The sequence below is a fragment of the Petaurus breviceps genome, unplaced genomic scaffold (genome assembly GCF_028583685.1).
Source record: "Petaurus breviceps papuanus isolate PSGF00001 unplaced genomic scaffold, PetGlider_PUasm1.0 171, whole genome shotgun sequence".
Classification (NCBI taxonomy): domain Eukaryota; kingdom Metazoa; phylum Chordata; class Mammalia; order Diprotodontia; family Petauridae; genus Petaurus; species Petaurus breviceps.
In genome coordinates, this window is record NW_027185754.1 from 26,690,751 (window position 1) to 26,716,572 (window position 25,822).

The 25,822-nt window shown below is 41.0% G+C and overlaps 1 protein-coding gene across 4 annotated transcripts in view; it reads right to left on the reverse strand.

Annotated features, from left to right (window-relative positions):
• Positions 1–25,822, reverse strand: part of NEK6 (NIMA related kinase 6) — a 130,353-nt gene that overhangs the window by 61,712 nt on the left and 42,819 nt on the right. For 3 of the 4 annotated variants that reach the window (XR_011167332.1, XM_069082782.1, XM_069082783.1), the window contains exons 2-4: positions 23,411–23,535; positions 8,476–8,616; positions 5,052–5,114 (exon numbers count right to left, since the gene is read on the reverse strand). Coding sequence is in view for 3 of the 4 variants with exons in the window: in XM_069082782.1 (XP_068938883.1) it covers positions 5,052–5,114; positions 8,476–8,616; positions 23,411–23,503 (297 nt within the window). In the remaining variant the exon portion in view is untranslated. The remainder of the gene's footprint in view (positions 1–5,051; positions 5,115–8,475; positions 8,617–23,410; positions 23,536–25,822) is intronic. The other variant, XM_069082784.1, reaches the window with a different exon arrangement.

The window sequence follows — 25,822 nt, forward strand, 5'->3', positions numbered from 1 at the left end:
AGCTTCACAGCCTGACCCTTTTTTATCTTACAAGACTTCTCAGATGCACCCAGCAGCCTAGCCAAATAAACTTACTTGCTGTTCTTCACACATAACCCTCCATCTCTTGGTTCTAAGCTTTTGCACTTGACATCCCCCATGCTGCAATGCTCTTCCTTCTCATCTCCCATTCTAAGAATCCTTCACTTTTTTCAAGACTCAGAAAGTATTACCTTCTGCAAGAGGCCTTTCTTGGTCACCCCCAGTTACTAATGTCTTCCCTTTTAAGGGTTACCTTCTATCTACTCGGTGTATATGCCCATATAAGGTATATGCTGATTCTCTCATTAAAATGTAAGCTCCTTGGGGGGAGCTCCAAGAAAACTTCTGCTTTTTCTTTATATCCCTAGAATTCAGCACAGAGCTTTGCACGAGTAAGTATTTAATAAAAGCTTACTGTGTGACTGAAGTCACAGGATAAATTAGCTGAAGAGTTGGGTCTCTTAAGTCCCAATCTAATTTTTTTAGGTAAATTTTATTTATTCTCAACTTAGCACCTATCAACACAATCATCCAAACACAAATATAAATAAAAATTATCATACATAAAACTTTAAAAGCTCCAGTATTTATAGTCTGTCAAAAATATACACAGTAACTTTAACAAGCTGATAAGCAAAACATTCTGTCTGTTCCCCATCCCCTTCTGAACTTTTTCTTTTTTGTGTTTTAAATTTTGTTGTGGCCATGTTATTGTTATTGTTTTTGTGACATTGTGAAAGATATATACATCTAAGTATATGCATGTATATGTGTGCATGTATGTATATATATATGTGTATATATTACTGTTCCGATTCTGTCTCTTTGCCCTCCATTACTTAGCCTAAGTCTTCCAACATAAATCCAGTGCATCCCCCACCCCCAAGTATATCAAATTAACTCTGACAAGAAGGGTCTGAGACAAGTAAATGGAGAGAAGCATAAGAATTTGAAGAATAAAAAAACCTTGTCAGTAACTTATCTCCCCCTACTCTAGGCAATATTTAGGAACCTGAACCCCCCATACTCACTTGGTAACAATATCCCACCAGTCTGTTCCTACCCATCCTTCCCTCTCCCCACCACATCATTACAAGGACCAGAGAAAGTTACCAACCACCTGAAAGGGCTTTTAGATAGACCAGTCAGTCTCACGAATTTGATAGATGAGGAACCTAAGACCCAAAGAGATACCAAATTTGACCAAGGAAGAAACCTAATTAATGGCAGAGACTGAATTTCCAGGACAACCTTCCTCCTATGCCATTCTGTTTCTATCTATGGTTGACTTAACTAGGACCTAGGTATGTATTCTTTTCCCTCCATAAGACTGTAAGCTCCATGAAGGCAGGTACCATTTCATTCTAAAACTTTTTATCTCTTCCAGTCACTTAATAAATGTTTGTCCAACTGAAGTGAATTTGAATGGAATCAAAATGTGTCAAATTGAACTGAATGGAACTGACTTTGTATAAGATGTTTTCGCTTTCTAGGCCCCAGTTCTTCTGACTCAAAAGCCAGGACTTTTCTCACTGTACAACTGCTTCGGTTTCCTAATATGTAAACTGAAGGGATTAGACTCCATAATCACTATGCCCTCTTCCAGCTCTGACATTTTGCATTCTAACTTCTAACATCCATAGATCTTCCAGCTCTAACATGCTATGTTATATGATTCCAAGACATCAGAAATTAATGTAATGCATCTACATCAGAAATTAACGTAATGCATCTCAGGAATAAAAATCTAAGTCAGTAGGAAAATAGGATTCAATTTACATAAACTATTGTGTGAAAGAGGATCTTACAAAAAAAGCCACTTCTTTGGCCTGACATTTCTTTGGTCTGGGACCATCCCCATACATCCCTTCAATGTCCTTGGGTTATTTAGACATAGCTGTAGCTACCACCAGCATGGGAGCTATCAATTAAGGAGAGAGATGAGTCGCAGGTATTGATTTGACAAGTTATTAGCTTCCCAGCAGCAAGGAAAGCGAGAGCCTACTGCTGACGCTGACAGAACTATGGAAACTGGTCCCTGCAACTCTTCCCTTGTCTCCCAACAAGACCTTGAACAACTCTGCCCTGCGGCTCCTCAGGGGCCAGCCTCACACCTGCATCCAGTTATCTGAAATGCTGACCAGCACAATGAAAAGGGGCTTCCCAAGTAGACACTGAGAACTTCCCTACGTCCTCTGTGATTGGCTCAGCTCCTCAGCAGCCCAATTCTCTCCATTGCCAGGAAGACCTGTCATATTTTGTTGTGTCATTCACAGAAAGACCAATATACATTTGAAAGAAATGCCCTATAGGCAGCATTAACAAAGATATCCCCTGTGAATTGGCAATACAATCTGATTTATCCAACTGGCTTCTTAGCCTAGGCTGAGCTGTGGAAGTAGTAGAAAGAACATGGAACTCAAAGTCATAAAGTCTGGGTTCAAGTTCTATCTCCTATGAGCTGTATGGCCCCAACCAAATCACCAACCCTCTCTGAACCTCAGTTTCCTCATCTATAAAATGGGACAAATTATCCTTACCCTCCCAACCTTACAGGTTTGCTTATAACCCTAGAGGTTTTGTAAACAATAATGTGGCAAAGAAATGTGAGCATTGAGCACCATTTTATTTATCTCCATATGAATAATATTGAGTGCAAGCTACCATTTGCTATCTCCATGAACAAGCAAGTAACAATCTTTAGTCATCAGTTCCTTTATGTGTAAAATGAAGGGGTTGAACTAAATTGCATCTGAGGTCCTTCCAGCTCCAAATTTGTGATCCTGTGATTCATTTAACACGGGGCGAAGGTGACCAAGAGACAGGGTGTGCAAAACAACAGAAAGCACAGTGGTCTCAGAATCAGAAGACCCGAGTTCAACTTCCAGGACTAACATTTACTAGCCGTGTGACTCCAGGCAAGTCACAGCCTCTCTCGGGCTCAGTGTCCTCTTCTGTAAGATGGAGATAATAATTGCACTACCTCTCAATCTCAAAGGGTTGTTATGAGGAAAGTCCTCAATTAATGCTAAAAACAGAGTAATAAAACTCTAAAAATGCTGCACGAAGGTAAACTACTATCACTCTCTTGGAAAGCACAAAGGAAAAGCACAGAATGTTAAAATGGGAAGGGATCTTAGAGGTCTAATTACCATCACCATCCATTCATGGAGGAGAAAACAGGGGGCTCAGTGGCTGCTCAGAACCAGGGCCAGGACCTGAACAAGAACTGGGAGATATGGATGGGCTGTCACATAGAACCCAGAAGGCCAGGTCCTTGTCCCCCCTTTCCTTTTCCTTTCTGTTGTGTTGTTTCTTCCACCCCTCCTGGCCTTAGGTTACCCAGGCCAGCTCTGCCAAACTTCTGGCCAATTAACAAGATGTAACTCCTCCAGAAAGAGAGGGATGGGGGGGGGGGGGAAGGGCGGCTAACAAAACAAAAAAACCACAAAACAAAACAAAATCCTACTGAATATTCAAATATCTGTGTTCAGCCACAATGGAAAATAAATAAATAAGATGGGGAGAGAGTGCCTCAAACACACATCTAAAGCCCTGCTCAGCGACAAGAGCGGCCAAACCCTGCCCTCAGGCCTAAGCAGAGCCAAACATACATTTTTGATGTCCTCTGGGAAAGAGTATTTCAGAGCCAAGAGCACCTGTCACATTACATGCAGGACCCAAGAGGGGGAAGAAAATAAATCCATATGTATAAGGCAAGGATGGAGACTAGACCAGGATAGTGATGGTTTGGTTTTATGTTGACATCGTTATTTTTTATTTCTAACTGGGGAAGAGATTGAAATAGCACAGGGTAGTAGAATGAAGACTGAAGGATTTGAGTTTGAATTCTAAGTTTTGCTAATTATTAGCTGTGAGACCACAGCTAAGTCGCCCAATCTCTCTGGGTTTCAATTTTTGCATCTGTAAAATGAAGGAATTGGATCAGATGGTTTCTAAGGTCCTTTTCAGTTCTGGAGCCAAGAAATTTGAGAATGGGATCCTTGGATCACCAACTGCTCTAGAGATAAATAAAGGATTTCTGCCCTTACAATGTAGATTATATGATACCTAAACCCATTAAAAAGCCACAGAAAGAGTAAAAGAATTTTTAAAATCATGAACCTCAGAGCTGGAAGCAAGCACAAAAGGCACGTAGTCTAAACCTTGTCTAGGCATGAGTCCCAACTATATCCAGCCAGACAGTCATCCTGCTTCAATTTAAAGACCAGGGAGCTCACTGCCTTACAAAGCAGCTCATCCCACTTTTGGATAGCTCTGGTTATTACAAAGTGGGCTGTTGTTTATTTTCCCCCAGGTACTGAGCCCAATCCTGACTTCTTTGGCACTTCTATCCAACAACTTTTATGATGTGACCCTACACAAGTCACTTCACTCTCTAAGTTTTATTCCTTACACTACTTACCTCGGAAGGTTGCTGCAAAGTTCCATAAAAAGAATCAGCATACCTTAACAGAAAAATATTTGGCCTTGGAGTCAGAGGACTAGATTCAAATATCATCTGTGATACAGCCTAACTTTAGAAAATCACTTAACTTCCCGGAGCTTCAGTTTCCTCTTCTGCAAAGTGGGTGTGTGAGGGGATGGGGGTGGACTAGAAGGCTTCAGATCTACAATCCCCTGAAATGTGAGCTGATGTTGCCATTAATGATTTTTTTTTTCCACTAAGGCCCAGTCAGGTACCACCTGAACCATTTTCCTGATCCCCTAGATGACAGGATTGTTATTTTTATAACTATGAGACCCTGCATGAGTTTCATTCTCTGAGGAAAAGTTTCTTCCACTGATAAAATGGGGGTGATAATATTTGTATTACATCCCACACAGGGCCACTGTGAGGATAAAATGTGCTAATTCATGGATGTGGATATGCTTTGTACTCATGGAGTACTATTATAAATGTCAGCTCAAATATGTCAGACATAGACTCATATGGGAGGAACACAGGCTCAGGGACATTCCCAGGGATAAATCAGAATATCCTAACACTTTGCATAAAAAAATCTTACCTTTAAGAGGTCAATCTCTTTAATGCAGTCTTGTCTGGCTTTGGCGTCCATCATTTCAAATATCTTTAAAAGAGACACAAAACACCTATTTTAGAAACCAGAGAGAATAATAGTAGATAGAAAAGATCACAGGTAGCTAGTACTTCACAGTTCACAAAGCCCTTTCATCCCGAGAGAGGCAATGTGCTGCGGTGGAAGGGGGCTTCAAAGCTCAGAAGACCAGGGTTTAAGTTCTATCTTGACATTTTCAGGAAAGTCATTGTTCTAGCCAACACTTCAAGACTATAAATTGCAGAGAAGGTACCAACCTTCACTGATAGAGAGTTTTCTAATTTGGGAGGTACCTATACCAATGAAATTAAAAGTCTAGTGCCTATCCCCATCTTCCCATCCTTGTGAGGCAGGCAGGGATAGGAATATTATTTCTGGTTTACAGATTAGTAAATAGAGGTGAGGGTAGCTAGATGGCTCAGTGGATAGAAGGCTGGGCTTGGAGTAAGGAAGACCTGAGTTCAAATTCAGCTTCAGATTAGCTATGTGACCTTGGGCAAGTCATCTAAACCTTTGTTTGCCATAATCCACTGGAGAAAAAAATGGCAAACCACTCCAGTTTCCTTGCCAAGAAAATCCCATGAATAGTATGGTCCACGGGGTCACAAAGAGTTGGACATGGCTGAACAACAAACTATGATTCAAATCTGTCATAGGTGGCATTTAATAAATCTATAAGAAATTGATGAATCTTTTGATTTCCAGGTCACTATTTTTTCTCATAATAATAACAGTAGTAGCAGTTTACATTTACAAAGTGTAAAGTATAATAGAGTATACAGCGTAACAGGGTATTTGCCCAAGTTCACATGGTTTATAAGTGACTTTTAAGTGCCAGGGTTCAAATCCAGCTATTTTGACCTCAAGTGCAGGGCTATTTCAACTACCCTGGGCTGCCTTTCAAAAACTGTTTCCCAAAGTTTCTATACTATTTATAGCTAACAACAAAAGTTCAGAATTCTTTGAACCCAGCCCTCAAAATTTATTTCATCATACTCAAGAATGATAAGGAGACCAGAAACCATATGTCAGTCAGTTCAGTTTAGTCATTTTCAGCCATGCCTGACTCTCCATGACCCCATTTGGAGTTTTCTTAGCAAAGATACAGGAGTGCTTTAACATTTTCTACTCCAGCTCATTTTTACAAATGAGGAAACTGAGGCAAACAGAGTTTAGTGGTTTGCCCAGGGTCACACAGCTGAGGTCTGAAGCTAGATTTGAACTCCAGAAAAATGAGTCTTCCTGACTCCAGGCCTGGTATTTTATCCACTGAACCACCTAGCTGCCCCTTATATGTAGGAATTGGTAAATCTATCATTAAAATCTGTAACTAAAACATCAAAATCATCCATCCTGTGTCAATTAAAAAACATCCGACTCTGTTTTCTTTTGCCCATTTAATTAAAAATGGCCATTTTTCTTACCCAAGTCTAATTCATAGAATTTTAGATCTGGAAGGGATCTCAGAAAACAGAATGTTAGACTGCAGGATGGGTCTCAGACTATGGAACGTTAGTGCACAGCACTGTAGAGCCCTGGGGCACCCTTACTGATTGCCTCTTTTCTCAAACGCCCTTCTCCTAAAGGACACTACCAATGAAGGGGAAGTGACTTGTTCCCTAACTCCCAATCCAATGGTCTTTCAACTCCATCATATGCTTCTACATGAGCTTTTAATTACCAGAGTAACAAGCATTAATATTCATTCCATAACCCTGTATGAGCAAATCAGGGGATTGTCAAAGCTCTGCTGAAGGATTAAAGGGAGATTTAGTTGAACAAAATGATGTTTAAATACGCTATATGTGCAGCAAGTGTGTTTCTCACTCATGACTCATATATGTGTGTTTATGAAACGCACAGAGAAGTATTTTCATTTTCTAAAAGGGAGTACAATGGAAAATTATTTTATTAGCAATAATGATGATAGCTAGCTTGTATGTAGTATTTTAAGGTTTGCAAAGTGCTTTATAAGCATTATCTCATTTTATCCTCACAACAATCCTGGGAAGTTGATTAGCGCCTACTTGTTACTGTTGTTCCCATTTTGCACATGAGGAGACTGAGACGGAATTTAAGTCACTTGCCCAGGATTACACAGCTATTGAGTGTCTGTGGTCGAATTTTAACCCAGTGCTTCCTGACTCCCTGTTGAACACACTTTTTAGTGTGGCTCTGTTTTACTTAAACTTATGCTTACTTTGGCCCATGGTTTATTAAAAAGGAAAAAAAATCTTAAACTAAAACTGCTCTAACATCCCTTCTACAACAAACATTCTAGTCCTAACATTCCTTCTTTTGCTGTTGAGTTGTTTTCAATCATGTCTGATTTTCTATAACCCCACTTGGGGTTTTCTTGACAAAGACATTGGAGTGGTTTGCCATTCCCTTCACAAGCTCATTTTCATATGAGGAAACTGAGACAAACAGAGCTAAGTGACTTGCCCAGGGTCACAGAACTAGTAAGTGTCAAGGCCAGAATTGAACTCAGGAAGAGGAGTCTTCCTGACTCCAGCCTGGAGCTCTATGCACTATGGCATCACCTACCTGCCCAATATTCCTTCTAGCTCAAATACTATGGGCTCTTTAAGCTAACTTTCTATGTTCTAAGCTTTCCCAGCTCTTATGATCTAGGCAACATATTATGTTACAAGGTTCCCTTCAGCTCTTACATTCTATGTTCTAAAATTCCTTTCAGATATAATTAGTTTGTAATTCTAACTCACAATACCATAACTTCTCCTTTGTTGACAAAGTGCTGAGCTAAAAGGGTCTGCTCTAGGAAGGTATGTTTTATTTTCTCATGTTCATGACTATCCCTGACCCTCTATGTGCTAACACAGTATGTTCTAAGCTCCCATCCTGGTGTGACATTCTACATTCTCTGTGTAACCAATCTACATTCTTAGGTCTCTTCCTCAGTCCTGATGGTGACACAATTCTGAGTAAGCACATGCTGAAGGGGCAGGTTTGAAGGGAGGCTGAACTCAAAATGAGAATTTAAATAATTTCCTTTATAACAATGCAGTGAAGGGATCCCAGGGAAGATGACAATTTCTAGAATTACCAATTACTAAGGATTACCTCAAGAGACATGAAAATTTAGAGAGTAATGGAGTCTCAGGTTTGAACCTCAGAGATGACCTTGTCCACCTCCAAGGTCATACAGAAACTCCTCCTTTGGACAGGTGTTAATCAAACCTCTGATTTTACATGTCCAAGGACAATTCCAAGTTGAGACATAATCAAAGTTGGGAGGTTCTTCAATATGCCCAGTACAATATTAAAGGGAAATCCTTTTTGGGGGGGGGCAAGTAGACAGAAACAGTGGGTATGAGGAGGAGAAAGAAGTATCAATCCTAAAAATGTTTACCTGGACTTTCTTCAGAGCAACAGTTTTCCTGTCCAAGAGACAAGTTGCTTTGTAAACTTCACTAAACTGCCCTCGGCCTATCTTCTTTTCTATCTGGAAGTCAGCTAAGGTACAGCGATAGGGGAACGAAGTCAAATGTCTCTGTTTGAGAAAGAGGGAAAAAAAAGGAATGAGTGAACCAACCTGACAGAGATTCCCAACTCCATCACATCAGGCAAGTCCTGTCTAGGTGACTCATTCGCTCAGGAGGAAGCCAATGTCACTCTTCACATGAGCCTGACAGGTGTACGCCCTTGGTCAAGAAAGAGAGGCTGGGGGTGGCCAGGTAGCACAGCGAGTAAGAGCACCAGCCCCTGAGTCGGGATGACCTGGAATCGAATCCCAGCTCAGACACTTAGCACCCACCGAGAAACACCTGGCCGTGTAACCTTGAGCAAGTTTTTTAACCCCAATTGCTTAGGGGTGGCCAGGTGGCTCAGCGAGTAATCCGGGCTCAGACACTTAGCACCACATCCAGGAATAACTAGCCGTGTAACCTTGAGCAAGTTACTTAACCCCAATTGCTTTAAAAAAAAGAGAGAGGCTGCAAGATTTGGGGGAGGAGAAGAGGGGCTCAGTGGAGAAAATATAACCACAGGAACAGCACCATAGGGCTACAAAGCATGTTTTATCTGGTCCTCATAATAGTCCTGGGAAGCAAGGTTCTCACCTAGCTCAAACATTCCCTGTTCTTATGTGCCAACATTCTTTGCTCCAAGGTCCCTCCCAGCTGTGGCGCTGCTCTCTAGTCACAGAATCATGGGGGTTCAGAGTGGGATGAGGGACTTCTGTGGCTATCTAGTCCAACCCGGAACTGAAAAAGAATCTCTCTATAAGATATCCAGCAAGAAGTTATCCAGCCTTTGCTGGAAGACTTCTGAAGTAACCCATTCCATATCTGGATAGCTACAATTTTTAGAAAGTTTTTCCTCATCTCAGACCTAAATTTGCCTCAGTTTCCACCCATTGCTCCTAGGGGAGTCCTTAGGATCCAAGCAGAAATCCAATCTCTCTCCCAAAGGACAGCTCTTCAAAAACTTAAAAACAATATTTATTCCTCCCTCTCCAAATCTTTTTTTTTCCCCTGGGCCAAACATCCCAGATCCTCTGACTGAACATTTCCAATAACAGGGAACTCCTGTTGGCACATTTAAAAGTCTGGAGAAGGTTCTCATCCACGCAAGTATGCAGAGCTATATAAATTGCTGGCATTTATATAACATTTTAAGGCTTGTGAATTATTTTACAAATTTTAACTCATCTTATTCTCATAACAACCCTGGGAGGCAGGTGTTATAATTATTTCCATTTTACAGATGAGGAGACTGAGGCAAAGAAAGCAGTTAAGTGACTTGCCCAGGGCTGCACAGCTATAGCTCGTTAAGCATCTGAGACCAGATCTGAACTGAGGTTTCCTGACCCCAGGGTGCAGTTTTCCACCCACTGTACCACCCAGCTGCCTGTCTTGAAACTCCTTACCATTCTAGACTGCCCAATTTATTATCAAAATGCTTTCCAAAACGTAGTTCTCAGAACTGATGCTGAAATACTGATACACAATACTCTATATGTGATCTGGCTAGGGCAGACTATATCAAGACTATCCTAGTCCTGGTCACGATACCCTTAATGCAGCTTAAGGTCAAGTTCACTTCTTGGCTGCCATATCACAACGTTGACTCATACTGAGTTCAAAGCACACTCAAAAGGGTCAGGCTTTTTCAGGGAAATTGCAGCCTAGCTATCTATGCCTCTCTACCTTGTGCTTATAAAGAGTTGATTTTCAACCCAAATGTAAGACCTCACATTTATCTGTATTAAATTTCTTCTTGTTAGATTCAGCCCAACATTTTAGCCTGTTGAGATCTTTTTGGATCCTGACTCTTGTTAGCCATCACTTGCAGATCTGCATCATCTACAAATGCCATCTATTCCTTTATCCAAGTCACTGATCAAAACACTGAACAGTGAAAAGATTCCCGAGATTATGGACTACAGGTCTCCTTCCAAGCTGACCATGAGCAATTAATGCCTGACTCTGTGTGTCCCGGGAGGGGGGGGGCCCCCCTGCGGCCACACACGGCCTTGAAGCTGCAGGTTCCCACCCCTAAGCCCATTCACCCAGTTCAGCATACTCTTAAATGTACTATCATTTGGCTCATATTTCCACATCAAATCCACGACAGGAAAACAAGAGACTTTGTCAGATGTTTTACTACAGTCTAGGCAAATATATCTAAGGGGCCAAATTCGATATAATTCAACAAATTCTTGTTAAAAAAATAATTATTATGTACAAGGCACCAGAAATACAATGACAAAACAGATACTGTTCTTACTTTTGAAGAATCTGCATGTTACTGACCCTGTCAGTCTAGTCATTCTTGCCAAAAAATAAAGGAAATTATGTTATTCTTATATGACCTATCCTGAAACCATGCTGGTTTTTGGTTAGCACAACTTCCTTTTCTATATGTTCATTAAGCATCCCTTTGATAATATATTCTAATATTTTGCCAAGAATCAAAGTTAAGCTTACTAGAGTATAGTTTTAAAATTAGTAGTCCAAAAATGACTGTCCTTGGAAGAGAAAACAAGAACAAAAAAAAAAAGAAAAAGTTGAAAAACTGCCTTCTATCCAATTAGTCATCACTGTTCAATCTACCCTGAGCAACAATCTTATCCTTTCTTTGGTCCTCTTTTCTTCAAATATCCTTTAAAAAAACTTCTCTTTTTGTCTTTAGTTTTTCTTTTTTTGGTGGGGGGGAGGGCAATTGGGGTTAAGTGACTTACCCAAGGTCACACAGCTAGTTTTTGTTTTAAGTGTCTGAGACCAGATTTGAACTCAGGTCCTCCTGACTCCAGGGCTGGTGCTCTACTCACTGGGCCACCTAGCCACCCCAGTCTTTAGTTTTTCTTCCCAGCCTCAGTTCATCCTGAGCAATAGCACTCCTGACACTATTATTGTAAGGCCATTAGCATGCTTTCATCCACTGTTACCTGTCTTTTTTAGACACGTCTTTTTAAAATCTAAGTGGGTTAGTAAGTGCCTTGTAGAGCTGTAATGGTCTCTTTAGACATCTCCCCTTTTTCATCAGAATTGTTTCTTCACTGTACCTTCAAAATTTCATTCTTGAAACTTCCCATACACTTATGCTGGTTTCTAGAGAATTTTGGTTCATGAAATCATCCCTATCCTTTTTCTGAACCCTTAGAAATCTGCTCTTCCCAAATAGAGGGTACAATTTAGACTGCATTTAGTTTTCTTCTTCCTCTCTTTCACAAACTCCACAAGGTAATGGTCACTTCCCTCGAAGTTCTTATGATTTCTACTTAAGCAACCAGTTCCTCTTTAGAGATGACCATCAAACTCAGAAAAGCAATTTTCCATCATTGCTTCCTGTATCTTTTGAAAAACAGTTTGTGCTTCTATAGTCTATGATTCTATTATTCTTAGGAAATTCTAATTGGTGGCCTTGTAAAAGGAAGATGAAACTATTATTCCAAATTCTAGAGTCCTAGGATACAGGAAAATTATCATTATAATAGACAGAAATTCTCACCAGTATCATTTCCCCCAGAATTCCTGGCTCCCAGCCCTTTCCATAAAAAAGGTTTCTGTGGCCCCACTTCCAAGGTATGTCCACATATTAGCTCTTTGTGTGATTCTCTAAGTGGATGTTCAAAGTCCAAATACAACCAGAAAAGAATGCACCCTGATGGGATCTGCATACAGATAATTATCAATTCCAGCCAAGGCAAAAATGTCACTGTGTCAGAGAATTCTGTCAGAATGTTGTAATGAAGGGAGGCATGGAGTTGTGAATTTAACTTCAGGCCATCGTTTTCTTCATAAGCTCTCAGCTGAAGTGCCCACGAAGAGCATCTTCAAATAAAGTGACATTCCCGGTAATTATTTTCAATACTTCAAAGTCAAGGTTAGCTCAACTTTTATCTTTCGGAGAGAGAAAGAATCGGCTTCCTAAACATCACTGATTACACAGCTCCATGAAATTGATTTTTATAATTCATGGCGGGAGGCCCAAGATTAGAATTTTAACTGACACAGAGGTTTATAGAACCGGGTTAACTTAAAATTGGCATTTATATGGAAAGGTTAGTCCAGGGGAAGTGGGAAATTACTTAGGTCTCGAATTTCTCTCTAAAGCTTAATGGCATAGACTCTTTTGTTGACTTCCTCAAAGGCAAGAAAGATGTCATAGTGGATAAAGTGCTAGATCTGGAATCAGTCCCAGGTTCAAATTCTACTTCAAGATACTACCTGTGTGGTCCTGAGCAATTCATTTAACCTCTCAAAGTCTCTGAGTTTTCACCCCTATAAAATGGGGATAATAATGCCCCTAGCACTTAACTCACAGGGTTGTTGTAAGGTTCAGTCTTACACTATTAATCACTGACATAAATGTCAGTTATTACTAACCCTCCTCTGACTTAGAATACTACTACTTTGTACTTTTCTTATATACCAATTATATTTGATTCTGCATGATAGCAAGTCATATTTTCATATAGTGATTTAAGGTTTTGTTGTTGTTCAGTCTTTTCAGTCATGCACAACTTCATGAATCTGTTTGGGGTTTTCTTGGCAAAGACATTGCTGGACTGGTTTGCCATTTCATTTTTCAGCTCATATCACAGATGAGGAGACTGAGGCAAATAGGGTTAAGTGATATGAATTCAGGAAGATGAGTCTTCCTGACTCCAGGCCCAGCACTCTGGAGATCCACTGTGGTACCTAGTTGCCCCCAACTGAAGGTTTATAGACCTTACAACACTCTAGAAATGCTGTTACGACATTTATTTCTGTACTGTCCTCCAGTCTGGTTAATACACTGGACTAGATAACATCTGGGGGGGGTTCCCCTCAAATTGGAGATTCTGAGAATCTAACAGGGCACAAAGATTTGGAATCCTCCTAATGTCTCCTTGAGTCTGAGGACTGCTCAAGATCACAGAGCAATGAGTAACAGAGGATCTGAAAGCAGGTCTTCTGAAATCTGGGCCAGTGATCTTTCCATGACAGCACATTATGTCTCATGTTTGCTTATCACTAGAGGTCTTCCCCAACCTCTCCTACCCTCTTGCCTTTTTCCTCTTTATTTTATTTCTCAACTAATAAGCTTTTACTTTCTCCCCTCTCACAATTTAAAACAAAACGAACAACCTTACAACAAATGCGTGTAATCAAGCCAAACAAATTCCCATGTTGTCCACGTCCAAAAAAAAAAAAGAAGTATGTCTCATTCGGCACCCCGAATCTGCCACCTCTCAGTCAGGAGACGAATTGTCAAAATCATCATTTCTCTGGAATCCCGACTGCTCAGAGTTCTTAAAGCACAGGCTTGTGACCCACCAGTAAGGGCTGTTCCTCTTCAAGGAGGGGGTGGACTTCTAAGGTGTCTTCCTGCTCTAGGATTTCTGACTTATTTAAAGATACAAAGCAAAGACAGAGCTGGCATTCAGAACAATTGAGGCACACCCAACAGCTTCATACAGAATGCATAGGTGCACTCCAGGAGAAGACAGATATGGTGTGCTTCCAAGTTATTAGCTTGCAAAAAAGTCATTTTTCTGTGCCCCATTTTCTTCCCCTGTAAAATTCTGGGACTGGAGTAAGTAAGTAAGATCTCTGACACCTCCAAACCCCATCTAATCTTATGAATACTACTCTGTAGGCATCATCTATACTACTGTGTGACCCTGGGTAAGTTTATATTACCTAATACTACATCACTTTCCTACTGTAGGCCATTGTAAGACATGACTCTTCCACACCTGAATGCCCTCATAGTGCACAGACACTGGATATACTGAGCTTGGTAGACAGCATGGTACACAGTAGAAAATGGACAGGATCTGCATGGCTTTGTCACTTACTGCTTTTGTGACCTGGGGCAAGACTCAGTTAACCTCTGGGCCTCCATTTCCTCATCTGTAAAATGAAGGGGTTGGATATGATAGCTTCTAAGGTTTCTTTTCAGTCCTAAACCTGTGATTCGCTGATCTAGGATGACCAGCAACCAAAAAAAATTCAGTAACACTGTCAGTTTATCAGTGGATTAATGTTTCAGGATGTTAAAAGATCAACAGATTTGGGACTATGTGGGATATTAGAGAGCCTTTTATTAGAGAAGTATTTAAACAAAGACCCAGAGAAGTGAGTGACCTGTCTAAAGCTGTAAATAGCAGTATAGGATGCAAGTACTTGCAAACTCTCTGGCTCTAAGTTTGGTTATTTCCGACTATACCACACAGTTCACAAATTTAAGGAATTATATAGGGCTGTTTGGGTGTAGGGAGCAGGTAGCCAACTCCACTCCCAACCCCTTTCTGGAGTTAACCCCAGAGGGTTTCTAGAAACCTCAGAGGCTGACACATTCTGGAACCCTCTAAGACTACAGCTGTACATTTACATATGCAATGACCTAGATTTGCATTACTTATCTCAACCAATTTGAAAGAATTGAAGTAATCCTGCTTCCTAATAGACAAGGAAAGATGGAAGAGGATAATACTCAGAACAAGATCAGAAAATAGGAACTCCTGTCAGGCATCAACTTTTATGCTACCTTCCATGATCCATTAAAATGGAATGTGCTAGTCTCCAAATTAGTCGCGAATTTCAGAACAATCCTACCTGCATGAAGAACAGGAGAGCCTTTAGAGTTGAAATACAGCTCTAAAATTTGAAGGGTGCTTAGAACTTAGAATGTTAAAATATAGAACATAAAATTTTTTGAACAAGAAGAGATTTTAGAATCCATAGAAAGTGGTAGGAATAGGGGAAAGGAATAACTCATCTCTCTCCCCCTGAATTCTGGCTAGAATATATGGGAAGGAAGAAGGCAGTAAGTCAGGTAACTGGATTGAAGAGGCAGCTTTCTGCCATTGACAATATCCCTCATGCAAAACTGATTTATCCCCTTAAAACGAAGAGCAGCCTCCAATGGTTCTCATGTCTGTCATAGTTTCTAAAACAGAAAGTATGATATTACCTGAGGAGGTATGATAAGAGCAATATCCATCATTTAGGCTAAGCTAATTTTTTTTTCCTTAAAGGATTTAATTAGTTCAGGGGACCTCCAGGCCCTTGACACACAGCTTCCTGGTGACTTCATTACAAAAAGCTGATGAATGAGAAGTCACCAGTTCCTCCCTCAGGCTTCTGACCAGAAAACCAACATGGTCACCACAGCGGTAGGGACACCATATTCAACTGAATAAATGCGATGCGATTGATGAATATTCCTTTCTCTGCTAAGGCTAAGTAAACTTTTTTGTTAACTGTTAGATGTCTCATTTTGCTTCAGTCTCTAACCTGGATCACCAGACCTTTCTCAGAAAGACCTTACCTAAAAGAGAGGATGCTGAGGAGCGCAACGTAGAGATTAGCAAAATAGGCAGGTACAAGACCTGACTAGACTGGAAGGGGTTGGGAAGATTTCAGGATGCACAGGCCTTACGCTCAAACTCTCCTCTGAGCGCCTTCCCTTCTTGGTAGGCCAAGAAGCAACAGCTGGAGGCAAGATGTTCCTTTCGGCTCTTCTCCAGTAGCCGCAGCTGGGCCCACGACAGATATCGATTTGAAATGTAATTCCATCACATTTGCAAAACTGCTTGTGAGTCTCTGCTATTACAGTTAAGAATTATATTTTGGAATTTAGAGAAGTCATATTGACAGAGTTATATTTTTATATTAAGCTAGAAATTTCTCTGAAAGTCCACACACTTGCAAGTCTGAAGAATTTTATACCTCTGCTCTCCTCAGGAAGTTATCTGTTTACTCAGCGGCATTCAGCCAACTAAACATCCCTTCTCAGAGTTTCAAGTTACTAAATAAAATGGGAGGACAAACACCCAACCCAGAGCAGCCTCCTTTGAACAGCTAATGAAGAACAAACTCGCTTTAAAGACTGGAGCGTCCCTGTTGTTGCTGTTCAGTCATTTACAGTCATGCCCAGCTCTTCAAGACCCCATCTGGGGTTTTCTATGTAAAGACACTGGAGTGGCTTTCCTACTTCCTCCTCCAGTTCATTTTACAGATGAGGGCATCGCGGCAGACTTGCCCAGGGTCACACTGCCAGGAACTGAGGCCAGATTTGAATTCAGGAAGATGAGTCTTCCTGACCTCAGGCCAGCACTCTGTCCACTGTGCCATCTTACTGCCCTGGAGTACCCTTTACATAGAACTTAATGGCGAGTGTTTGTTCAAAGACATTATTAGCCAGACAGTGAACTTGTAGTTACAGGACGTGAGTCTGAATTCCTATTCCACCACTTTCAGTGTCACCTCAGATAGGCCTTCCTTATCTGTAAAATGAGACAGCTAAACTAGAGGACCTCTGAGGTCCCTTGTAGATTTGTGATCTCATGAGACTCAGACACTCAAGAGTGAAAAAGAAAACATAAATTGCTGTTCTTGCTTTAAAAACATGGGCTTCCCCCATTCAGGCAGTCCCAGAATCAAGGGACTAAATGGCTAAAATAGACCTTAGATACCACCCAAACTCTACCTAACCCTCTCCAGTGAAGGAGAATTCACTATAAAAGAATGAATGAAAAAAGCATTTATTAAGTTCTTACTATATGTTAGGCAATGTGATAAGTACATAGGATACAATTATAAGAATGTAAGAATATCCCCTTCCTTGTATTTATTTGGACAGTTTTATTTTTGTTTGTTTTTTTTAATAAACCTCATTGAAAGACTTTATGCTGGCCAATATTTTCCATCAGTAACTAAAGAAACCCTTTGTCCTGGCACTTATTCAGACAGCTGCATGGGCTACAGAGGTGGAGAGCATGAATGAACAGCAAAGATGGGAAAAGTAGAAACTCAGTCAACAACCTGTTTCCCTAGGGGAAATTATGATTCAGAAAGAAAGAAGGGAGCAGAGATCTGAAGGGCAGGTGACCAAGATGTTATACAGAGGATTAATCCACTGGTCAGGGACTGGACTAATTAACCTCTAACATCCCTTATACCTTTAAAGCTGTATGATTCTATGAGATGGAACTGAACTATGGATCTGAGCCCACCAAGGCCAGACTGGTGAGAAAAGAGATAAGAAATAGGAATTAATGTTGTAGTTTATACCTTCCATACCCCACAATGCTGCTTTAGGTAACCTCCAGAAAGAAAAAAGAAAAACTGGCAGTTTCTGGTTGAATCTGCAATGTGGTTGATGGGTTCTCCCTCTAGTTATCAACTCTGTACCCAAACTTCAACAAACTGAGAGAAAATCAGTCTTTAGGTTGGCATATTAGAGCTGAGAATAAGGAAGAACTTCTTAACATTTATAGCTTTGCAGCAATGGAACAGGCTGACTCAGTGGATGTGCTCAAGCAGGGGGAGAAGTCACTATTTCCCCCCTCAGGCTTTTGACCAGAATACCAACATGGTCAACACAGAGACAGGGAAGCTACAGCTTATAACAATGCCATAGAAGGGGCTCCTGCATTGGGAGGGAGGTTACAGTAGATGACTTCTGACAATCCTTTCAACTCTGCCATTCTATGTTTTATGCTCTAATTATCTACAGTCTAAGGCTCCCTTCCAACTCTAACATTCTATGTTCTATTTTCTAACATTCTGGGTTCTAAAGTCCCTTCCAGTTACAGCTTTATTTGTTCAAAGGTCTTCTCTAACATTAGCATTCTGTGACTACCCTTGGCAAATTAAGGACAGATTCTGGGGGACCCTCTTCTTTGGCCTTGGGGTAAGAAAAGGACCCAAGGATCTCCCATTATCTTGCACTACTAAAAAGTCCATTCTCCAATCAGCTTGGACTAAAGACACAAGCACCCCTAGAATGGATTCATCAGAGTTAAAAATACTTGAATCATGATAACCTGTAGTTACGAATAAATACCTTTTTAGTTTTTGAAAAAGCGTAACATTAAATTTTAAAAGAAAATAATATACTCGCCCAATTAGTTTTCTGAAATCTCATTAAAAAATTTAGCCTGACTAAGCCAGACTTCTGACCTGAATTTTAATTATCTTTACGCTGGATGGAGATCTTTTTTCCTTGATATTTTCAATGCATCATTAATCTTAAGGCAACTGTTTCTCTGATTTTAAAATGCATATTTCATCAGAATGACATTTACTGTAAACTAATTTCACCTTCAAAGACATATGACATTTTATAGAAGAGGAGATTCTTAACAGATTACAAAATCTTATTTTTGTAAATGGGTCTGTGTCCACCAAAAAAAAAAACCCCACTCTATTCACTGCCCAGGTCAACTTTACAAATAGCAGTAGCCCCTGCTTCCATTGAGCTTTATGGTTTACAAAGCACCTTCCTCAGAGTAGCACAACAGGGTAGCTAATCCAGGAATTATCATCCCCATTTAACAGATGAGGAAACTGAGGCTCAAAAAGCTAAAGAAATTTCCCCATGATAACACAACTAGTAAATGTCATAGCAAGGATCTATTTCTTCTGATCCACTCCAAGGTCTGTGCTTTTTGCGCTATATGAGGCTGCCTCTTGATCTGTTAAAAAACAAAGTTCTTGAAATTCTGGCCCTATAAATTTCCCTGAGCACTATCAGTACCCCATGAAGGTAGTGAAAAGAACACTCCCAGAACCTAATGAGAAACAAGTACCAATATGGATATCATCTTCCCTAATTCATTAGCATTTTACTGTGTGATATTCTAATCCTGGCACTGCCAATTACTAGTTAAGTGACCTCAGGCAAGTCAATACAAAGGGACTCAGTTTCCTCATCTGCAAAACGAAGCAGCTGAACTGGCTGTCTTCTAACGTTATTTGTTCAAAGGTCCATCCTAGCTCTAACAACCCATGATTCTATCATCTCTTCTAGTTCAAACATTCTTTGACTTCATGATGCCTCAACAGTTTTGGGGTTTGGGTTTTTTTTTTTTAAAAACAGTGGGGCTTTATACAAGGCAGAAAACAAACATGACTATTTTTCTCTCCCATTCCTACCCTGGACTGCCCCCAGGAAAAAAAATGCCCTGCTCTCAGAACTCATTACTAAACTCTGGACAGATGCTGGCAGGCCTGGAGAAATTTTCACCCAATAATAGCCACATGGAGAAATACGGCAGCCCAGAGCCTGGGTAACAGGCGAACACAGAGTAATAGTTACTAATTACACTTAACTATGGCATTACCGATTCTAACATGTGCTACAAGATGCCACGAATGTATCTGTGGCAGCAGAACACTTCCTCATCTTGTTCATGAAATAATTACAGGGGCTCTCTCCTGCCAAATGAGGCAGTAATTAACCCTAATTGCTCAAAATGCAACCGGCTAATTCTAGGAGATTAATCAAGGGGATTCAATTATTATTGAATGACTTAATATGACAAATTGGTGCATTACCGGAGCAGGCACCATTTGCAGAGAATGCAAGAAAACCACCAGAGTAGTCAGTGAGCAGGTGACTGCCCAAGAGGTGTCCAAGAGTGTCACATCTTTCTTGAGTTCTGGTTGACTGGCTTCCTCCTTGGAAATAAGACTCCTTTTCTACCCTCCTTCAGCCAGGAGTAGGAAAATAAAACATGGTGAAAGGACCTTGAACTAGAAGTCAAGAGACTAGGGTATCAATCAGTCCCAGCTCTACTGCTAACCAAGTAAGTGGCCTTGAGCAACTTATACAATCTCTCCCTGGACCTGTTTCCTGCTCTGTGAAATGAGGAGGATGGATTCAATGACACCTTAGGTCTCTCCTGGCTGCAGCATAGTTTAGGGGCCCTTCTAGCTCCAACATTCTATGTTCTGTGTTCTAATACTTGTATGATAAAGTTCTGCCTAGGTCTAACATTCTATATTCTAAAGTAACTTTCACCTCTAATATTCTACAAGCAGTGTTCTAATATTCCATGATCCCTTCTAACTTTTTTCTCTGCTCTCAAGTTACATCCAGCTTTTGCATTCCATATCTTGAGGAATATGGTCTTATTTCTTTTTCTTTTTGGCTTTTTGGAGGCGGGGAGGGCAGGGCAGTTGGGGTAAGTGACTTGCCCAAAGCCACATGGCTAGTAAGTGTGTCAAGTGTCTGAGGCTGGATTTGAACTCAGGTCTTCCTGACTCCAGGGCCGGTGCTCTATTCACTGCACCACCTAGCTGCCCCATATGGTCTTATTTCTTAAGAACAAGAGGTCTTAAGAACATTTTCTTAAGGTCTTAAGAGACCCTCTTATTAGTTTTCTTATTAAGACATTAATAAGAAGGTCTCTTCTAGGTCAGTCTATGACTATATTATCTTTCAACAGCTTTGTTGATCAAATCAACTTTTCAATTCAACAATTAGTAAGCACCTATGTGCATGTACTGTGTTAGGTACTGGGGACACAAGATGGGGAAGGACACAAAGCAGGTAGAGCACAGGAGCTTAGAATCAAGCAGACTCATTTTCATGAATTCAAATCTGACCCTAGACACTTACTAGTTGTGTGACCTTGGTCAATTCACTTAACCCTGTCTGCCTCAGTTCCTCATCTGTAAAATGAGCTGGAGAAGGAAATGGCAAATCACTGTAGTATCTTTGCCAAGAAAACTCCAAATGGGGTCATGAAGAGTCAGACACAACTGAAAAATGACTCAACTGCAAAGATATTTTATACTGATTTACTTATAAATAAGTAAAAATACTTTATATACCTAGAATAAATATTTATTCGTGAAGAGGGAAAGAATACTAACAACTGGAAGGATTCAGGGAAGGCTTCACAGAGGAAGTGATCTCTGAGCTGAGCCTTGAAAACTCACCACTTTCCATATGGTCCACAGGTTTATCAAGGGATCTTTGTGGAACTGCAAAACAAACTATGACTCCTCTAGCACAGACAAAAGATCAGCTCTGTTCTGTGCAGCTAAATCCTAGACAGGACAGGCTCTCCCACTTAATAGCTTGAGGGGACAAAAGGTGATTCAGGGGTCAGGGAATGGAAAAGAAACCAAACCAATGAAAGATAAACCTTGAAAAACTGTATTAATACTAATTTTTTAAGGGAAATTAACATTCATGATAGGAGGACCTATAAAATATGTTCCTAAAATGTGAAAAGACATGATGTGAGCACATACTGTTGGAAAAATGTCACTGATAGACTGACTCAATGCAGAATTGCCACAAACCTTCAATTTGTTTAAAAAAAACCCACAATATTTGCAAAACACAATAAAGCAAAGTATCATAAAACGAGATTTACCTATATCGAGTCATGCCATAGAGACGAGGGTGAGAATAACGACAGCAGCTCCCATTCAGCATGCCTGCCCCATCTCTGCCTGTTGAAATCCCTTTCCTTCAAGGCTGAGGGCAAGCACCACACATACACAAAACCATCCCTCAATCCTTCAGCTGAAAGTGTGCTATCTGCCTTCCTCAAAAATTTTTCTTGCATCTCTCCTTTACCCATCACAATCCATCCTGAATTATAATTATTTATGCTCACGTCCTATTCCACCCCCAGTAGATACAAGTTCCTCAAGAGCAGAGAATGTATTATTTTTTCTCAGTATTCCCAGCCCTGAGCACAATGCCTTGCACACAGTAGGTATTTAATATACATCTGTTGAACTGAATTCAATTTATGGCCACCAAGCATTTTCAGTTCCATTAACTCAATGGGTCATCACCATAAAATCTCTGTGTTATAATAATTCTAGGGCAAATGCTATTGCCTCTACATCTCTGATTTGAGGGGTGGGAGTAAAGAAGATAGAGTTATCTGTGCAAATCCACACAGCTAGCTGGTTGAGTAACAGAGCCATGGCCCACACCTATGTCTTCTCTCCATACTCTCTCTCAGTGAGCTCTCACTAAGCAGTGGGCTCCCAGGACATAAATTCAGCCCTGAACTCTCATTTCACACTGCATGCATCACCTCCCACACATCTTCTCCCAGATACTCCATGAGGATCTCAACTTCAACACATTCAAAACCAAACTATCTTTGCCACCCTTCCCCAGCCCCTGGCCCTCCTCTATATTTCCCCACATCATCACTAGCTTCCTACTCAGTCAGGTTCATGACCTTAGAGTTACCCCGACTCTTCCTTCTCCATCATCCCATAAACCCAATCAGCTGCTAAGTCTTGTAGCTTCAACAAACTCTCTCAAATTGCTGTCTTTTCTCTATACACATTACCATCATCATCGTCATCCAAATCCTCATTCCCTTCCAGCTGAATTATCTGAGCTCTCTACTCCCAAACTTTCTCTTTTCCAATTTGATTCCTTAGGAAACACAATAAACTCTTTAAAGGGGTTCTCTTACCCCGTGATAGTTTTTTTGGGGGGAGGAGGAAGGAGTGGTTAATGAAGGACTTTGGAAGCAACCTCATCCAGCCCATCCTGGCTCCAGCACTACTGAACAGTGGTCATTCAACTCCTGGTGGGAGACTTCTATTGAAGGTAACCCATTCCACTTTTGAATAGCTCTAACTGTTAGTAAATTTTTCCTTCTGCTAAGGTGAAATCTGCTTCTCTGCAGTATTGTCTGATCACTCCTAGTTCCGCTCTCTGGGGCCAAGCAAAGCAAGGCTAATCCCTCATCCACATGACAGGCTTTCAAATACCGGAAGGCAGGTATCATGTACCTACGAAGTCTTCTCCAGGCCAAATATCACTAGTTCTGTCAACAAGTCCTCAAAAAGGCAGTCTGCACTCATCTCATTAACCTAGTCTTGTGAATCGCTCGAGGTCCAGAGGGTAGGGCCCACGATAGAGCGAATACTGCTCTCTGTTCACTTAAAAGAAAGTGGTTCCCTAAGAAAAGAGCAATGTGGCTTAGTGCAGAGATGGCAATGATGATGTGGTTTAGAAAATGTCCTTAGAAGCCTCTTTCCCCCACCAACCCTCCCAGAGAAGGCCGTTATACTTACTTGGGGGTCAGGCTGATACTCTGTCCCTGGCATATGGCACAGACTGCTGGTCTGATCTCCATGGTGATGTGCATGGCTATGCTGTCCTTCCATGGTATCATGCCAATTTGTACAAAAAAGGTGGGCTAGAGAGAAAGAAAAAGAAGATAAAGCCCCAAGGGGTTAGCAATGGGTTTAAATTCCTTTTTTAATTAATATTTTTTCATTTAATAATCACTCGTTTTATCGCCTTCCCAGCCCTTCTCCCTCCCTTAAAAAAACAAAAAAGCTTATAACAAATAGTTAAAGTCAAGCCCATCAATTGGATAATCATTAAAAAAATTATGGCACATTAATATGAGGGAATACCATTATACTGTCAGAAATAATGAAGGGAGAGGTTTCAGAGAAACCTGAGAAGATTTGTAGCTGATGCAGAATGAAGTGACCACAAACAGAAGAACAATTTATACCCTAACAACATTGTAAAAAAAAAAAAACAACCCAACAATCTGGAAAGACTTAAAATCTCTGTTGCAATAATCAACTTCCAAGAGCCAGAAAAACCTATCCATTCACTTCCCCAGGTTCAACACTTGAGCAGCATCCCTGCTTCTTCCCTCTCCCTAGATTTAGTCAGTTGTCATATCCTAACTCCTCTATGTTAATATCCATCCCCTCTCTACAGTCACCAGCCTAGAGAAGGCCCTACCTAATTGTTCCTCACATCATCTACTGTCACTTCCTCTCTGCTCCCAGTCCTTACCCGTCTAGGCCAGGATGTGCTAGTGCAAGAATCTCCAGAATGAATAGGTCCGACCATGCTGCTCTCTCACTTAAAGACCATCAGCTGCTCCCTTCTGCCCACAGAAAGTCAATGCTAGAATGGACCTACACTTCCTATGTGTCAGGCACTGTGGTCAGTACTGTGGGTGCAAAATCAAGAATTAAATAGTCCCCACCCTCAAGGAGCTTATATTCTATTGTCAGGAAACATCATGGACATATGTAAATATAAAGCATACAAAAATTAATACAAAATAATTTTGGTTTTTGGCAGGGAGAATCAGAAAAGTCCTCCTGCAGGTCGTGGTATTTGAACTGAGACTTCAAGGAAGCAAAGGGTTTTCTGTGGCAAAGGAGAGGAGGTAGATGGGAAAGAACATCTCCGGGCATGAGGGACCAGCCTTGTACAAAGGATGTAGAAGGTCAAGGGTGGGGAATAGTAAGTAGAGACCAGCATGGCTGGAATATGATGCACATGAGGGGAAGTAAAGTAAAATTAATCTGAAAAGCGGCGGCTAGGTGGCGCAGTGAATAGAGCACTGGCCCTGGAGTCAGAAAGACCTGAGTTCAAATTCGACCTCAGACACTTAACACAAAAAAAACAAGCTGAGTGACCTTGGGCAAGTCACTTAACCCCAATTGCCCTACCGTCCTGCCTCCAAAAAGCAAAAGAAAAAATTAATCTGAAAAGATAGGTTGTACCTTTAATGTTAAAATATAGATAATTAGAGCTAGAAGGGCCCTATGATATCATATCTAACTATGATTTTATGGATTGAGAAACCTAAGGCCTAGAAATAGGAAGTATTGCACGAAGGTCACATAGTGAGTCAGTGACAGGGTCTCCTGACCCCTAACCTCAGGTTTTTCCCATGACTTCCCTACTACCACTTTTACTTATTCCATCACCAGAAAAAGCATTCACTTTGCTACCCACTTCTTCCCCAACCTCTTCTGGGGAGCCTTACCCCGGGGCGGATTTCAAAAAGGGGTATGGTGCCTCCTACTCAGCCCCAGGCCTGCTGCCTATTCACCTTCATGAGAGTAAGATTCTGAGTCAGTTCTTGAATGGAAACTCTGCCTGTATCTGGAAATCACTGGCAGTGCCACAGAGAGTAGGCACTGAAGCTCCAGTGTGAGGCCCTGGCACCACTATTGAGAGCAGTCATGACACAGGGGCACCTCCACCACAGGACCCACTCAGCATTCATGGCTTAACCGCAGGCTAACAAAGGCCTCTTTGGAAAAGACTGAATTCCTCTGCATGTCAGGGCACCAGGAGCTGTGCGTTAAACCCCAGAAGGACAATACTACCACAAAGACTGCTTTTCTTATCACACAGGCAAGGCCTCATAAAACCAGCCCAAAGTAAAATGGAACATGGTTCTAGTTCTCTCCAAAACTGAGTTAACACAAAGCTAGGCCAACTTGGCTGGGGTGGGGGAGGGGCTAGGAGGGGAGCAGAGGATTCCCATCCCTGCCACTTGCCACTCATATGATCTTGGGAGTCATTTAAGCTCTGCAGCACATACTGCCATACCTAGCACACAGTAAACACTTAATAAATGCTTTTTCACTCACTCATTCATTCATTCCCTAGGGCTCAGGTTACTCATCCATAAAATGAAGAGATTAGACTAAATAACC